The 18,253-nt window shown below is 46.1% G+C and overlaps 1 protein-coding gene and 1 long non-coding RNA gene across 2 annotated transcripts; one reads left to right on the top strand and one right to left on the bottom strand.

The window, feature by feature from the left end:
• Positions 1-6,636: 6,636 nt before the first annotated feature.
• LOC120669746 (wall-associated receptor kinase 2-like) lies at positions 6,637-17,623 on the bottom strand. The gene is made up of 3 exons (XM_039949588.1): positions 16,644-17,623; positions 16,196-16,366; positions 6,637-8,056 (listed from the first exon to the last, which is right to left on the bottom strand). The coding sequence occupies exons 1-3, from the start codon at positions 17,539-17,541 to the stop codon at positions 7,005-7,007; spliced, it is 2,121 nt and encodes a 706-aa protein (XP_039805522.1). The 5' UTR covers positions 17,542-17,623; the 3' UTR covers positions 6,637-7,004.
• LOC120669752 lies at positions 11,680-15,237 on the top strand. The gene is made up of 3 exons (XR_005672784.1): positions 11,680-11,838; positions 11,926-12,022; positions 14,988-15,237. It is a non-coding gene; the product is annotated as an uncharacterized LOC120669752 (long non-coding RNA).
• Positions 17,624-18,253: the final 630 nt, after the last annotated feature.

The following is an 18,253-nucleotide window of genomic DNA, read 5'->3' on the forward strand; positions in this document are numbered from 1 at the left end:
AGGATTTTCAAAGCAAGTTTTTCTTGCACCGAGTAACACGTAGTGTTGACCCACATAGGATCCAAGTTTTAAGCTGCTACCGGACTCCTCATCCGCCGTAGCACAGGCACAACTACCGGACACTTTTCCCAAAACAACTCATGCCAACCCATCCCTTCCCAGAATAAACACTAGTTGTGTGACCACACTGTAACTCGCCCAGTACCGTGGGCACGACTATTCGAATAGATTTCAACTCTGTAGAGGTGTGCAACTTTACCCACAAGCGGGGTACCGCAACTCGATCACCTTAGTGTCGGTGCAGATCCCAACAAAGCCATTACCCACCTTAGCTAGAACTGACTAGCCATCACGGGAACCACCAAGGGGTCATTGACCTATCACAGAGGTTTTAACCGGGGCATAAGTCACACGGAGCTAATCCCTTCTCTTTGATCACCCGTTGCTCTCAGCTCTCCTGATGGCTATTAGACTAACTAGTGGGGTTTATGCTAAGCCGTTGCCCATTCAACGGTCGAGTGGTTTGCACGATAGTGGAGTTGGGTGAGATGACACACCAACTCGGTCCTTAATTGTGACAAGATGGATATCTCCCTTCCTTGCTCTGCCACACAGGCACGAGCACACCCATCGGCAAATCACACAGAAATGCCATCCATCCCGTCTAAATTCATCTTTCGAAATTCCACTTTTCTCCCTTCCCACACACACACACACATTTTCATTATAAAATAAGTTGTATTGTGTATGAGGTCCTAAGCGTTCTAGCAGTGATTAACATCCAAACAACACATTCAGACATTAATCTAGGTGGTCAAGGAATGGTTATAACAAATCAAGGGGTGGCTATCCAACCATGTTTTCAGCAGGGAAAACATATGCAATTTTCTAAAACAGGCCAATAGGTTGTGTTTATAAAAACTAGGACAAAAGCATGCATCAAAGGATGGGATTGAACTTGCCGTCTTCAAATCCTTCCGGGGTTTCCTGATCGAAGTGCTATCCTTCGGGCTCGGGGTCGCAGAACTGGTCCTCGTTCGCTTGCTTGCAGTACTGCTCGTTGACGGGCTCTCCTTCGTTCACACCGTGATCTACGACATATACAAACAACCACACAATCAAGAAAAAGAAATAAAAGCTTTATCGTTGAGCTCGAATCGGAAACAATTAAGATATGGAGATAGAAGTAATATTTTTGGGCGGTTTCCTAATGGCATGGCCAACACTATGTTATGAGAGGCGTGGCAAAGTTTCAGGTCGATCTGAGATTATTTGGCGCATGAAATGATAGGTTATATAAAGGTTCAGGGGTCAAATAAGGAGTCAGGGACCTGTTTGTAATTATTTCTGAGAAGGTAGGGGCTTGATTGGTATTTTAAAAATTACTCGGGTTATTTTGAAAGAGGTCAGGGGTTTGTTTAGAAGTATATTTACATGAGGGAAGGATTTATTTTGAAATATAATAAAGGGAAGGTTTATTTTGCAAATAAGCCATAGAGTGGAAGGGTTCTTATTTCAATGGGAACAAAGGGGGTATGGGCATATTTGTCCTGTCTTCTTCCTTCACCCCGCTGCGAAACAGGGGAGGGGGTGGCGCACGCCGGCGGTGGCCTGGGCCGGCGGCTTGGGGCGCGAGGGTGGCTCCTGAGTGAGGGAAAAGAGAGAGGGAGGAGAGAGGACCCGATCCCTGGCCGTTGCTTGGGCCGGGGTGGTCCAAGGCGGCCCGGCCACGAGAGCGGGCGGCGGTGAGCGGCGGCGGCCGTGGTGATGCCGCTGCGGAGCTTGATGGCAGCCAAAGAGAAGGGGGAAATGGGGAGGAGAGCGAGGGGAATCTATTGCGCCCCTCACCTTGGGCGGAGGTGGAGCGTGGAGGCGGCTCCGCTGTGGCTTGCGGCGGCGGCTCTGGAGCTCTGCGTGGCGGCGCTGCGGAGTTAGGGAGGAGGGGGCGTTAGGAGGCTGGGATGGCCGTGGTGGTGGAGAAGCGGCGCGGGGCCCTTTTATAGGACGAGCAAGGCGGTGGGGCGGTGGAACGCGGCGGTGGTGGCCGGCGAGCGGCGCGAGGTGCCTTTAATGGCGCTCCGGCTGCTTGCGGCCGTCGTGGAGTGGCGCAGAGGTGACGGGATGCTTCGGGCAGGTGTGAGCGGTAGCAGGCGGCGCTGTGCAAGCACAGGGGCGGTCGGCGGCGAAGGCGGGGCGCCGCACGTGGGAGCAGTGCCTTGGCGCATGCGGCGGCGGTGCTTTGCGTGGCGGGTGCGCGGGCTAGAGGGGAGGCCGGGAGCGGGGGTGCGCGCGCGGACGGCGCCGAGGCAGGTGCGCGTGCGGGCATGGCGACGAGCTGAGCAGCGCGCGGGGGAGAGCGGCAGAGGGGAGGGAGGAAGGAGAGAGGAAAAAGAAAATGGAAATAGAAAAGGGAAAATGAAAAATGAAAAAGAAAAAGGGGAAGAGAGAGAGAAGAGAGTGGGAGAGACTCACGCCGGTGCTGATCGCGGCGACGACCGCGGGGCCGGTCGGCCATGCTCAGCGTTCGCGTGCGCGCGCAGACGAGGCCACAGGGAAAGGGGTCGGGGGGTTGGAAATCGGACGTTTGGAACAGAGAAAGATTCCGGGAATTAGGGTTCAGGGTTTTAGTAGGATTTTGAGCTCAACGATGAAAAGTTTTTGAAAAAAAATATTTTACCGCGTGATTTAATTTTAATAGATTTTTGGGATGTCACACAACGACATACAAATTTTTAAATTTTCAATTCTAGCCGCGTAAATACGCAGGCTATACAGCTAGTTTCCTTTGGTTTATATGCAAGGACGGAGGTGCTGCTCGCGCTCGGCGGCTCGAGCGCCGGCCGGCGTGCCACACCGAGGAAGAAGCCAAGCACCGGCTTTGTGTGTGTGTGGTGCACGTCGACACTTGCTTGCCGGCATAGCCGGGGGGAATCAAACACATGCGACCGTAGCATCGAGCCTTAATGCTTTGCCGGACCGTACATTATTACTGGCGTGGGGTACAGTAGAGTAGGGAGAGAGGGGGATCGGAGTTACTACGGGCATGTATAGTACAGTGCTAGGCTGCTAGCCAGTAGCATGGACGAAGAAGCACATAGAAATAGGAAGATGCCACATGGGCGTCTTAATTTCTTCCTCTTGCCTGGGACAACCGGACAGGAGATATTTTTCTCCCTCGAGGAAGCTAAGGGGTTGGGGTAAAAATTAAGTTAGCGGTGCAGTACATCCCCAGTTACAGAAAAGACCATGGACCTCCTCATCTCTTCTTCCTTGCCTCCGGCCGGTTCTCGCTCCGACACCGAACTATAACGCCAGAATGCATGCATGATTCCTCCTACTATACTGCCAATGAACTTCAAAGCTTAATGAGTTAGTTTATCCACACAAGAACCCCTGACCTCCTGCCAGAGTTCGTCTTAAACCTTTGAGCGTTGAGTGAGTTTTTGTATGTAACAACAGATGTTAGCAAAATCCTTCTATCTTGTATATATACGCTACAGAACACTAGATATTTCGTTGCTATTAACCATTCTTCCTCTCTTTATTCTTTTCTTTAGATAGACGCGTGAGGTATGCATGGTTATCTTTAGAGAAATAGGACATAATAATAATAAGCAGTTTATTTTACACTGAGTGAGCGAGACAGATAGCGAGACCGGGGCCTGGGGGATCGATCGATGGACCCTGCTAGGAGCATTATATTTGGCTAGCACTGGTACTTGCGGTGTGGAACAAGAGAAAAGAGGACAAGGAAGGGAGGGCACCATTATTGATCGATCCAATTATCTAGCTCTGAACCTAGAAACACTACTACGAAAAGTATTTGTAGAGGCAGGTAAAAAAACGTATTTTTAGGGACGGATTGTGCACCCGTTGCTAATATTTGCCACTATGCTAGATTAATCCCTCATTGGTGACGCGGAAAAAAGCTAATTAGTGACGAAAAAAATTCACGTCACCAAATTTTCGTCACTGATGTAAATCACATTGGTGACGCAGATTTCTCGCGTCACCGATAACCTCTTATCGGAGACACATTTCTTAATTATCCACGTCACCTATAAAGATTAACAGTGATGCGCCTCATTACTCCCGCATCTCCGACGTTGGGTCATTGGAGACGCAGATAGAAAACTAGCGTCTCCTGTAACAAATTAAAAAAACAAAAAAACGTCACTGATGTAAATCACATTGGTGACGCAGATTTCTCGCGTCACCGATAACCTCTTATCGGAGACACATTTCTTAATTATCCACGTCACCTATAAAGATTAACAGTGATGCGCCTCATTACTCCCGCATCTCCGACGTTGGGTCATTGGAGACGCAGATAGAAAACTAGCGTCTCCTGTAACAAATTAAAAAAACAAAAAAATTAAAAATAGGTGACAGAAATTGACAAAAAAATAGGCCATATATACATCATATAAAGTTCATCCTCTGATCAGACATACATATGTGCATACATCTGTGCTCATACATAAATCACAGTGCCTCCTCTATTCTGCTACCTTATTTTCCAGCGGTTCCTAACACTACTTTTCTGAACTAATACATAAGCTGAACCCAATGGCGTTCTACAAGAACTAAACCTTAACTTTTCACTTTGAGCCATGTTGGTGAATACTACTTACTGGATCATCTGATAGTTTCGATCCAGAAGTCCAGAAGCATACCTTCCTGCAAGTAATCACATAATCTATCATTTCTGATATTTTACGATATACGACAAAAGAACAAGGGTTCAAAAGAACAAGCATGTACTATTTGAGCTAGGGCCAGCGAGATGTGTTTAGCATGTACATATTGAATTTGCATAGAAATGATTTCAACCTTAGTTTAATGGAGACTTGCTTAACATCTTATGAAAACTGCTAGCAAGGTTTATTTCTATTTAGTTTAAGGATGGTATGGAAGTATCAACAGTAGTGAACAAAATACTCCGAAGAACACAATAAACAAGCTTTGAATCTACAAAACCACAAGGGACAAAAGATCAAGCAAATGCAGATATAGTCCTCAAAAAGCCAGGGATTCAGCAGATTCTTTTGGGAATTTCTACATAGAAACAAAATGATCAAATTTCTTAACTAGAGCATGGGTAACTGTGGCCTTATCAATTCGGAAGTGAGCAGGCAAGCTGCAGGCTATTACGTCAACTAATAGGGCACTTAATTACTGTGACAAAAAGTTGGTTCACATAGTAATCAAGTACTAGACTAATAATCAATAATGAAGTGGCAACGAACATTTTGCCATTACAAAATCAGAAGTAGGTGGCTTACTTGGCTTATATCTGTGGAGCTTGCTTTCTTTGATAGCAAGCAACCTGAAAAAGAAAATATCAATAGAGTCAAGCATATATAGTAAACAGACATGCACAGCAAACTCCTTGCGAGACAGGGAAAACCCACTCACAGTTTGTTTCTTCCTGTTTGCATCTTGAAAGCTTGAGTGTTGAGGAAATGCTGGATGGAAGCTGGCATTGATTCGAGGCACTGGCCTCATCATCAGTTTGCCTCTCACAGCATAACTCCTACAGGCCCTGCAGAGACAGCAAGGTCATGCTTTTAAGCTAAGCAGCGACACAAAGGAAGACAAGTTCAGTATGTCAAAGCTCGGCTTTGGGAATAAAAGGAGAAGACATTGAGTTAGCACTAGTAGGCAACCAGGGCTGGAGAAGTATAAGCATGAACACATAGCATTCTCATATTTTTGGAATAGTATTTACCTCCCTGTTTGTGTGTGCTCAGCACCTTATAATTGCCTTATATAGTGTTCATTCCACGCTGGAGAAGTATGTATTGGCTAAGGTACCTCCTCATTAGGAAGTGTTATGACCACTTTGACTTGAAACCTTAGCGAATTGTCATAGGTTAGGGAATCTTTGTAAAGGCCTCGTAGTGAATCCCTAGCCACACACCAAAGGAAGTGTTTAAGGGCCTTGCAAACCCGGGCGACATGGGAAACACAAATTGTGGGTAAAGTGTACAACCACTGCAGAGTGAAAACTAATATATCAGCCGTGCTCACGGTTAAGAGCGGCTTGGACCCTCACATGATAATTGAACTTGAAGATGATCTAAATCGATGTTGTTTATTTATGTTGTTCAGTTCTTTACATCAGTTATATACTTGTGGGTTTAATGGTATAAACTTGAACTTAGTTAATGCTTGCTAATTAAGACTTGATCAACTAAAAGTGCTCATTGCAATCAAACCATGTCAGTCATTCCTTGACTTAGCCTTTGCATGTAGTATAATTTCTCCCTACCACTTATTGAGTACCAACCATAAGAATACTCACCCTTGCATATCGCTGTTCAGACCAAGATAATTGCCCGGAGTTCCCAGAAGACTTCGAGGAGTACTAGGCATGTGTTTCCCAGTCATCTACCTGTGAAGATGATGTTCCACTGTTACTCTGAGATGTTTATCATTCGTTATGTTTAAGACTGTCGGTCTTGTAATAAAGTACTATTTACTCTCTTTTGTTATGGCATTGTAATGATATTTCACTTTATAAGTCTATCATATGTGTGTGAACTTGATCCTAGCACATATATGAGATGCATTCGGTTTTCTTTCATTAACCGGATGTGACAACGCACACGAGAACACAGTGGAACACAATAGTTTGGTGACGCAACCAACCGGCATTTTTTGTGTATTGATAACAAACTTATACTGTCAATTACAACCAAAACGAGTGGCCAAAACAAGCCACGACGCTGCGATTCTCATGCCTCCACTTCGGCCGCGCCATCCCACGTCCCGAAGACCCGATCATCACCACTACTACACCTGTGACCCAACGAAAACAACTAAAACCATTGCATGCGGACATGCAGAGTGGCTAGTACACGGACGCGCTCAATCTTGGCTAGATATGAGCTCCTTTATTCTAGCTAAGCCATACAGATCAGTCGTGCCTGGATTATCCAACAATAGCATGGCGCTTCTTGTTCGGTTGATAAAAGGTTGTTGTAGGTCATGGAACCTCCTCAAGTCTGGTTTTTATACTCGAAGTGATGGGGACTCCTGCAGTTCCATTCTCCATATTTCCTAGCTCTCCTAAGCATCAGAAGCTGTTCTGCTACTTCCTTCATATCAGGTCTGTCTTCAACCTTTTCATTCAAACACTCAACGGCAAGCTTGCCAATTTCATCCAGGACAAACACATCTTCTTCGGTTACTGAAATATCCTTGTCGAACATTGCCCTTCCACTGTTATTCTTCACCAAAACTCTATGGAACTCAATGATGAGGCTGCAATGTTCGTCGTATATGGTTGGCTTCCGGCAGATAAGCTCCAAGAGAACAACTCCAAAGCTGTACACGTCACTCTTCCGAGTCAAAAGCCCGGTTTGGTGGAATACCGGGTCTATATAGCCCATGCTCGCTACCACAAACATCGTGAAGTCCTCATCTCTTCCTAGCAGCTTGGACGTCCCAAAATCTGAGATTTTAGGCATGAAATTGCCATCCAGAAGTATGTTGGCTGACTTAACATCACCATGTCGTATGGTGTGGTTTGTGGACGAGTGCATGTATTTTAACCCCTCAGCAGATTCAGTTGCAATGTCCAGGCGCAGGTCCAAAGAGAGAGGCAGGTGGCGGTTGGCTTTGCCATGGAGGACATCGTAGAGGTTCCCATTAGAAGCAAACTCATATACCAGCATTGGGACATCAACCTCTAAGCAGCAACCCAAGAGCTTGATGATGTTCTTGTGGATCATTTGTGATTGGATGATCACTTCATTGGTGAAATCCTCCTTCAGAGCTTCGCTTACCTCAATGGAAGCCTTGACTGCCACCATTGTGCTGTCCTCAAGAGTCCCCTTATAGACATAACCGGAGCCTCCTTTGCCAAGGATGTGTGAATTGTTCTTTGTGATTTTCTTGAGCTCCTCCTTGGTGAAAATCCTGATGTTATCCACCTTCTCAAGCACGGAACCACCATTCCTTTGGAAAAGTTGGTTCATCCTTCTTTTGTGGCATACGATTAGTGTGAACAACATAGCAACAGCTAAGAAGAGAAAGCCCGAACAGATTCCTACATACAAAAGATTATGGAAAATCCGTAAGCGTTCTCATTAGCCTTCCATTTTAATAAATGTTGAAATAGGCAATAATAAACTCTCTCTCTCTCTCTCTCTCTCTCTCTCTCTCTCTCTCTCCCCCCCCCCAACCCATATGCCTTTTGGCACCTGAAGTAGCCAGTTCTTTTTTGTTTTTATTTATTTATTGCTAAAATTTATGACTTTGCATTTGGTAAAGAAAGAAAAAAAAAGATTGGTGAATTAGCCTAAACGGTCATATAAGAAGCTTTGCTAGCTGTGCATCCTATTGCCGTTACAAGATTCGCATACTTTATTAATAAATATGTACAGAAACAGTGATTGAAAGCACTAAGTTAAGCATCTTTAAGCATTTACTCCCTCAATCTCAAATTATATGTTGTTTTGGATTTATAGGTAACATTTTTGGGGGTGTGCATTTAAATAATAAGCTATGTCAAGATACGTAATAAAAACTATATATCTAAAAAAAGTAAAAAAAAACATGTAATTAGGAACCAAGGGAATATGTATGTCTAGTTGTATTTTCTAGGTAATCAAGCACACGGGTACAGAGTTATGACCTCTATCAAAAAAAATTCACATCAAGTAACCTTTTCAATTGAAAAATTATAAAATATTAGTGTCCAGCGGAATTTAGACCAGCTATTATACTCATAAGCCGGCACCCTGCCGAACCTAGGTCAACCAGAGCCAGCTAACCAAGGCCTGGAGCTTGTCTCAACCCAAAAGACTAACATGATAGGTAAGGATTGCCCCTCCTTATTTGTTGTGCTGGCCCACCATTAATTTCCAATGTGGATCTAAACTTAACAATCTCCCTTATCACACATTGGGCCTAACTTTTCAATCACAAGCAACATATGTGATCTCTCGAATAATGTTATTGCAGGCTCCGAGTCCAACTCTCAAGCCATACAAATCTGTGTGATTCTTTGGAGATATTCACGAACTTCCCTGTCACCTTCTGAACTCGGAGAGAGAGAGAGAGAGATTGTTTCATGTTCTAGCCTATGTTTTAAGAAAAGCTATACTATTATGCCCCTGCACACAGACAGAGAAAAGGTATATTAGTTCCAGTTCAAGATTCATTTGGAACCGGCTGTAATTAAATGTCGCTACTCGATCTTGTGAAGAAACTGCACAAAAAAATTGAGCTGAGAAGAACCGGCAATAGGGTAATGTCACTTCTGGTTATTGAGAAAAATAAGTAGTTATACTAACACTAACAGTTTTTGGAGGCTGGAAGTAGACCAAGCAATAAACCTGCCTCGAGGCTCTGATAAATTCCTTCCACACGGAGGCTTGAACTGATCTGCTAATGCTTGTTTCTAGTTGCGCACACTGTTCTGGCTGGACAATTGGATTGATGGTCGATCAGTCAGATCATTTGCGCCACATCTCCTACAGTTTATCTCGCCAAGAATCACTAGAAAGTGCACGGTTGCGGAGGCCCTAGTGCAAAAGCGTTGGATCAGAGACATTCGAGGTGGGCTGTCGGTAGCTGCTCTCAGGGATTACGTCCGGCTTTGGCATGCATTGAATGGGGAGGTACTTAATGATGAACCAGATCGGTTCCGGTGGAAGTGGACAGCGAGTGGCGACTACACTGCCTCATCGGCTTCTGCGAACTTGTCCCTTATTGGCGATGGGGTGGCCATTGGCTGTTCAGAGGAGAAATTCTCTAAGTATGTCACGGAGATGAAACCCATCGCTGATAAGGTTATCAGTGGCTTGGAGCCAGCGCCAGAGGCTTGAACAATTGTTGTAATATTCTTTTGGCTCTTTTGTGGATGTGTGTCTACTGTAGTACCTTTTAACATTCAGATGTATAGTACTTTCTTTTTAACTGACGGCCGGTCGGCTAGTTGCCTTTTCGCGAAGCTTGTCTTTGGCTGTCTTGGGTTGTTTTTTCGAGTACCGTAGTAGTCGATTTGCTTGTCGTCTCGTTGACGAATAGTTCCTTCCTAGGAAATGGAGTAGTAGTCGACTAGTCTCCATCTTGGTGAATGATAATTCCTTTTTGAAAAATAGAGATCTTGTCTCTTCATGGGTCGAGTACTGTAGTAGTCGACGAGTTGTCGTCTTATGGACGAGGAAATCCTTCTGGGTCTTGTATCTTCTCGAGGTCGAGTGTCGTAGCAGTCGACGAATTTTCATCTCATTGATGACTAAGTCCTCTTGAGTAGTAGAGATCTTGTCGGCGAATTGTCACCTCATGGATGACCAAATCCTCTTGGGAAGTAGAGATCTTGTCTCAGCTTGAGTCGAGTACTGTAGCAGTCGACGAATTGTCACCTCATGGATGACCAAATTGTCTTGGGAGGTAGAGATCTTGTCTCAGCTTGAGTCGAGTATCGTAGCAGTCGACGAATTGTCACCTCATGGATGACCAAATCCTCTTGGGGGGTAGAGATCTTGTCTCAGCTTGAGTTGAGTACCGTAGCAGTCGACAAATTGTCACCTCATGGGTGGGTTGCTCTTCTTGGAGATAGGGAACTTGTCCCTCCGAAGGCCGAGTGCCGAAGTAGTCGATCAATTGTCGTCTCATGGACGAGGAAATCCATTTGGGAAATAGGGAACTTGTCCCTCCGAAGGCTGAGTACCGAAGTAGTCGATCAGCTGTCATCTCATGGACGAGAAAATCCCCTTGGGAGATAGGGAACTTGTCCCTCCGAAGGCCGAGTACCATAGTAGTCGATCAGTTGTTGTCTCATGGACGAGAAAATCCTCTTGGGAGATAGGGAACTTGTCCCTCCGAAGGCCGAGTACCGAAGTAATCGATTAGTTGTTGTCTCATGGATGAGAAAATCCTCTTGGGAGATAGGAAACTTGTCCCTTAGGGCCGCAGAGCTCATGTCTCTTAGCCCCAGCTACTCGATTCGCCGTGCCTTTTACCTTGAGTAAAGAAGAAAGGTTGGTATTCGATGTAGCTGATGGAGTACCAACTCCTGAAGATGGCAGAGAACTTGTCTCTAGGGCCGCGGAGCTCGTGTCTCTTAGCCCCACCTACTCGATTCGACGTGCCTTTTACCTTGAGTAAACAAAAAAAAGGTTGGTATTCGATGTAGCTGATTGGAGTAACAACTCCTGAAGACGGTAGAGAACTTCTCTCTAGGGCTGCGGAGCTCATGTCTTTTAGCCCCAGCTATTCGATTCGCCGTGCCTTTTACTTTGAGTAAACAAAGAAAGGTTGGTATTCGATGTAGCTGATGGAGTACCAACTCCTGAAGAAGGTACAGAACTTGTCTCTGGGGTCTTTGATGATGAATTCTTCTTTGTACACTCCTCCATCAAATTCTGATGCACTTGATTTCTTCTTTATTTTTGAATCTTGCTCGGGTGTACCCATCCTAGCCTTTATTGGGTGTAAGACCGGGGGTTGGCCCTGAGGGGATTCGATTTGAGTATTTGTTTTCTGCCAACACGAGTAGTTTGGAAACTGAGTCATAACTTGGGCGAACCCATCCTAGCCTTTATTGGGTGTAAGACAGGGGGTAAGCCCTGAGGTGACTCGGTCGGATAGTTGTTGTACTCCTATGTTGTTTTTGTTGATAGTTCGGGGGTGGAACCTCCCTCGGGCGGACCCATCCTAGCCTTTATTGGGTGTAAGACCGGGGGGTTAGCCCTGAGGTGGTTGGACCCAACCGACTATTGTGTGGAGTACTTCTTCTTCGAGTAGTTAGGGGGGTGGAACCTCCCTCTGGCAGACCCATCCTAGCCTTTATTGGATGTAAGACCGGGGGTGAGCCCTGAGGTGGTTGGACCCATCCGACTAGCTCCTTCTTCTTTGATTGTCAGAAGAGATTTTGCTCGTGTTGATTCTTTTTGTCTTTGTCGGCAGAAGGTGGAGGTGCTCCGAGTGCTTTGCGAAGGATGATGCATTGGAAGCTCAAGTGCTTTCCTTTGGGGTGCAGGAAGCATTTTGAATGGAGTTTCTGGTAAGTAGAATCGATCTTCGACTGCGTCACTTCCACGAGTTGTACCCGTAGTTGTCGGGTAGTTTGAAGTTGGATGTCGGGCTGTAGGCTTCGACTTCTTCATGATCTTCTCCTTTGTTGATGATCATTGTTCTTGCATTGCGACCAATGTTGATGACATTGTGTAAGTCGCTGTTGGAGTAGTCAAAAGAGTCGCCGAGCTGTTGGTGGTGCTCCGTCTTGAAGATTTTCTTCGGGTTATTGTCCAGGTGAACGGTGACCGTGATGCCTGGTGGAGATGAAGGGAATTCATAGCTGGCTGCTACTGTTTCGCTCGTCTATGCTTGAGAAAGGAAACCATCGTAATTGAGGTCTTCTAGCGCCGTAGAGTTGGTCTTTCGGTTTGTAGGGTCCGAAAGGGTAGCCATGAAAATTTCGCAGTCGTGACCGGGAATTCTCGATTTGATGTTGTCTTCTTTGAGTGGAAGGCCTTGCTGGAACGGTAGTTCTTCGTCTTCTGAGAATTGTTATCTCTCTCATGATTTGAGGATTGTAGTTCTCTTTTTGTAGCAACAGTGGAGGTCGACTCCTTGTCGGATTCCGTCTTCTTGTCCAAATCGGGTTGTATTGCGGATCGATTTCTTTTATCTGTTTGATCTGAATCCGAGTAGAATTCTTCGTTTGTCTTAGCTCGAGGAGATAGTCCGAGCATGAGTCGAAGAAGTTCTTCATCATAAGGGAGGGTGTCTACCAGAGACCATCCGCCTTCGATTCGGATTAAGAGTTCATCTAAGAATTGGTTGTACTTGTCCAAGTTGTCACGTTCTTCTGGAGAAAATAGCTGCGGCTTGCGGCGATTTTGTTGTGGAGTGGCCGAATCTGGAGTTTGAACGACATTGCACCAGTGACTTATGTAATCTTCGATTGTAACGGAGTCTTCTACGGGGTGAGACTTGGAAAGGTACTGATCCAATTGAGCCGAAGTCTTGTTTTACGAATCATCCCATAGTTTTTTGGCTTTGGATTGTTCCCAAAGTGTTTCGAGCTTGTCTGGATTTATTAGTCCTTTCAAAAACAGTTCAATGTCGTTTGACCACTCGACTAGTTCATCTTCGGAAATTGGTTCCTCAAGTTGTTCAAGGTATTCGATGAATGCTTGATCCTGTTCCAGTTCTGTAGGCTGAGAGCCCATGGGTTGGAAAATTCTTCGTAGGAAGTCTTGACATTGAACAAATCTTCTGTTAACTGAAGGCAGTGTTCGATCTTTTCATCGATATTGTCGATGTTTGAAAAATGTCTTCTGACGGCTTCTTTCTGCGAGTAGTTTTCTTGAAGCTGGTCTTTGACTTTTTCTTCCGAAGATTTTGTTCAGCGGAGTGAATGCAGTTGGAAGATAAAACTTTTCCGTCCATGGGAGTTTCTTGTTTGGTATCTTCTAGCAATCTTTCCAAATCCTCTTCCAGTTCGGAGAGTGTTTTGGTTTTGAATGCGTCGAATTCGGGTTGAATTCGGGTTTCGTTGTTGAGAGTCGAGAATCCGACTTCTTCGAGTTGGCCGACGAAGTCGTCGAATTCATGGTGACTTGTGGCTTCTGGAACTTCTAGAAGATTCTGGTCGATCGAACAGCTTTCGAAGCTGCCTGATCCGTCGGCGATGAAGATCCAGGAGCCGACGCGGAAGGAGGTGCCATTTTCGAGCACCGAGTTGTTGTCGAGAGGAGCCATCGAGTCCTTCTGACGATCGTTGGCGAGAGGCCCCACGGTGGGCGCCAGCTATCGGTGTTTTACCGTCGGGTTCTCCGAGGGGTATTCCGATGAGAGTGGTTATGAGTAGGGACTCGACGGGATCGGAACGCGATGGTGCAAGGAACACAAGGATTTAGACAGGTTCAGGCCGCCGGAGCGTAATACCCTACGTCCTGTGTGGTGGTTTGTATTCCCTTAGGTGTTGTTCGATGTGTCTCGTTCCTTTTGAGAGGGTCCCTGTTCGCCCTTATATAATCTGGGGGAACAGGGTTACATGAAAAGTCCTAGTCGAGTTCTGTTAGGATCCCAGTCCGAGGAGTTCGGCTGGTTCCCGAGTTTGTCGACTAGTTCTACTCATACTCGGGTAGATACAAGAGAGGTATGGTATATCCATGTGCTACTCCCTACTCTAGAATTTTCCGTGCCCGTGGGCAGTCCCGCTGTCCCGGGTCTGACACCTCCGGCTTGGTGTGGAGCGGCGTCAACGACATTGTGTGGGGGCGTGGAGACCCCCATCCTTTGTGAACAAGCTCCTTAATGGAAACGGGATCAAGGTGAACGTGGTTGTGTCCACGGAATAGACTTGATTGTCGGGAAGCAATACTCTTTGTGAATGCTTTCAAAATATGGATGTAGGTGTGCCTTTGTGGCTAACCGAACCACGAGATAAATTCTCATGTCGAATGTTTGTTTCCTCTCATCCTCTATTTACGTTTCCACATCTCATATTGCAACTTATGTGCTTTTACTTTCATAGAGTAGTATCTTGATAGAATTGGCTATAGGTTGCTAAACTCTTTTTCGGATGAGGGTTTCACATTAAAAGAACCGTAGTTGCACATCTGGATAGCATGTTTTAGATAAAATTTTTATACAAAATAGTTGGAGCCATAGATTAAGGTTCTAAGTTGCTTAATTTACCCCTCCCCTTTTAGACTACGAGCACACAATCACTTTCAAACACCAATTCGTACTAAAGGGTGATCCTTTAGTCCGGATTCGTGGTACCAACCGGGACTAAAAGTTTGGACTTTAGCTCCAACTGGAACTAAAGAGCCCTTCCGATCCACCCTGGCTGTTAGACTCGGGACAAATGAATGCATTAGTCCCTGATCCAACTTTAGTCGGGATAAATATCAAAGTTCGAAGGATATTACTGTACGACTATTTTATTTATTCGTGAGCTCGTTGTTTCGAATCATGATGAACATGTACTGAAATTTCTTATCTATTCCCCGCAGATCCCCCACAGAGTTCAGGGCCTCAACGCGGTCGGCACGGGGTAAACTTTATGCATCACAAGGTTGGGTTGGGGACAGAAGTTCAGGGGTTAGGGCAGGGGGCTGAGGGCACTCCCTGCTGGCCCCGTCGCGTCCCGTTGCCATCCCTATGGGTGAATGGCGACGTTGGCAGTGGCTTGATCATGATGGCCGGCGACGGTGATACTGTTTTTTTTATGCTAGCGCTTTTGTAGCAGTGACACCACTATCTAATGAGTATCTTTAAGAGTTCCTAATCTTCATTCCCCATCCTTATTTTTTAAAAAAAAAGAGAAAAAATAGTCTCCAATATTTTTTCATTCTATTTATCCATCTCCTAATAATTAGCAAATTCTTGTGTGTAAATATGCGCACGACTCGGTCGCTCCCGATCGGCCTCCCCGCGGCTGATTTTTTGTCGCGCCTTTTTCACCCTACCTGCGCCAGCAGTTTTCTGGGCGCCATGCCTCGGCTTGTCACGAGCGCAGAGGCAGCTCAAGTAGCTCACTGCATGATCTGGCTCGTCACGGCCGTCCGAGACCCATCAAGCCATCACGGCTTGTGACGAGCGGCCTGTTCAGCGTCAATGGAGGCAGCTTTTGAGCCCCTCCCCCAGCACGACAAGCATCGTCTCCCTCATCATTTTTTTTTTGAGTGCGGAGTAACCTCCCTCCTCATATTCCATCCCATCACCCATAGTGCCGGCAGTAGGAAGCCCAGAGCCCATTCTTGTGCGGGACGGCAGGCTGCGGCGAGCAGAATTGGAGGCGGCGGACGGCGGACTGCAGGCGGCAGCGGCGGCGGAAAACAAGGAACATGACGATAGGATTCGCGGGAGCACGATTTTTTCTGCGGATTTATCGTTGTGGAGCCACAACTTTTTATTTTCGGAATGTAAAAATAGAAAACTATTGGAGATGAATTTTTTTACTTCCCCATGCCTATTTTGGGAGTTGGCAAACAATAAGATTTAGAGGAAAAATATTGGGAAGCCTTGGAGATGCTCATAGATTAGTTTGGAGTGAAGTCATCTTTTAAATTTGTTATTGCAGACATTCAAAGCCAACAATTAGATATGTTAGTTCTTGAAATCGAAAAACACATAAAGACCAATTAGAGAGAGAGAGAGAGAGAGAGAGAGAGAGAGAGAGAGAGAGAGAGAGAGAGAGAGAGAGAGAGAGAGAGTAAACCTAGGGCAAGCCGTGCTTGGAGTGGGAACTTCCGAATACATTGTTGCTTCTTCGGATCACCACCATTGGTGGTCATGTAACCTGAGGGGCACTTGCAATGGTAGGTTCCTTCAGTGTCCTTACAAATGCCGTAGCAAGGATACACCTCGGGGCGTGTGCATTCGTCGACATCTGTTTATCTCATGAATTAGTACATATATTACTTAATAGAGAAAATGGGTAAATATGAGCTAGAGAGACCCGGTACTTTTAGCTCATACCGGTACTTTTGTTATGCACATAGATATATGTTATGCCTATATATATATATATATAGTAAAATTTATATATGTAGATTTGTTAAAACGATCTACAATTATTTGAAACAGAGAGAGTAGTTTTTAATATGACAGATTTTAGGTTGTCAGTCAAAGAATAGAGGAACGAATTTGTGAGAGGATATATTTACTGGTGCATCCGTTGTCTTCGTACGGGTTGCCCTCGAAGCCTTGCTTGCATCTGCAGAAGTAGCCAGGCACATTGGCCGAGTCGACGCACTCACTGTTCGCACTGACGCAGGCGTAGCGAGTGCTGTTCCTGGCCGCGGCGCACGTCAGGGCGCTCTCCTCGTCGCGGATGGCCCAATCCAGCCACACCGGCATGCTGGCCCGCTCCACGTCCATGCGCAGGTCCGACGCCCGGAAATCGTAGCTGTCCTTGTCGACGAGGAAGGCGATGTCGCAGGGGCTGTAGTCCATGCTGTCGTGCGGCCAGTCCTCGAAGGAGACGACGTTGTCGGTGAGGCCGGGCGCGATGTCGACGCGGCAGCAGCCGACGCTGGCGCACCGGCCGTCCATGGCGCTCCCGGCGCTGCTGCAGTAGGTGAAGCAGCCCATGTAGTACTGGTAGTTGTAGCGGCCGGTGCCGTTGCTGATGGAGTTGCTGGTGTACGCGCCGGTGTTGCAGCCGAGCACCACGAACGCGTTCCGGGCGTCGGAGATGCGGTACACACCGTGCGTGTTCACGTCGACGTGCCCGTCGAAGAGGCTGACGGTGCCGCCGGTCGAGTTGTAGCACCGGTACGCCACCGGCAGCATCACCTTGGCCTCCGGCTGCGGCGCCACCGACAGGCTCGTCACCGGGATCGCGTGGTGCGTGGCGGAGGGGAGCACCGCCGTGGTGCCGTTGTTGACGCAGGAGATCTCGAAGCCCTTGCTGCGGAAGCAGCCGGCGCCGATGCCGAACGGGTAGGGGACGTCGACGTCACCGCACTTGGTTGGGCATCCGTGCCTCCTCGCGGCGGCCACTAGCGTGGCCACCGCAAGCAGCAGCGAACACAGCAACAGGGACGGCGCCGCTGGCGACATTGGCTGACTTGCTCGTGGTCAGCTCGTCGCGCGGTGCAGTGAATCGAAAGCTTTTGGCTTTTGCTTTAGTTTGGGCGAACCATTGGCCTGGTTTACTACATTTAAATAGCATAGACAGAAATATAGAATAGATCAAGCTACCACTTTTCAACAACAACTAGGCATATAACCCACGCATCTGCGCGGCTAGTATTGAAAATTCAAAAATTTACATGTCGTTGTATCCTTACTTAAAGGTTATACTATTTTTTACCATATATCATCATGTTTATTATCGTAAATTATGTCTTATTGTTGATTAAAACAATTCAACTATGATCTACCTATAATAACAATTTGATTTGTTGAGCTTTAATAATATTATGCAGATAATTATTCTTATTTTTATTTGTTTTGATTGATTGTTGTTAGCTTTAGTTTTATTAATAGTATATATTTGTAACTGATACATAGCTAAATGGTATTTTATATTTAATTTTTATAATGGCATTGGTGGGTGATTTTTAATTAGGCAAGGGGTATTTTAGGCTAATTTTTATCGTAATGGCAGTGGTGAGTACTTTTTATTTTTTCTATTTTTCTCCGATTAATGTGGAAATTTCTAGGCCTTGAAAGCAAACGTGGAGGCTCCGTTTGTTGGCCAAATAATAAAATAATAGATAAAAGTAGAAGTCTGACCTGCTCCACGCCCCTTTATTTCTAGCTTGTGGTT

The sequence above is a fragment of the Panicum virgatum genome, chromosome 2K (genome assembly GCF_016808335.1).
Source record: "Panicum virgatum strain AP13 chromosome 2K, P.virgatum_v5, whole genome shotgun sequence".
NCBI lineage: Eukaryota > Viridiplantae > Streptophyta > Magnoliopsida > Poales > Poaceae > Panicum > Panicum virgatum.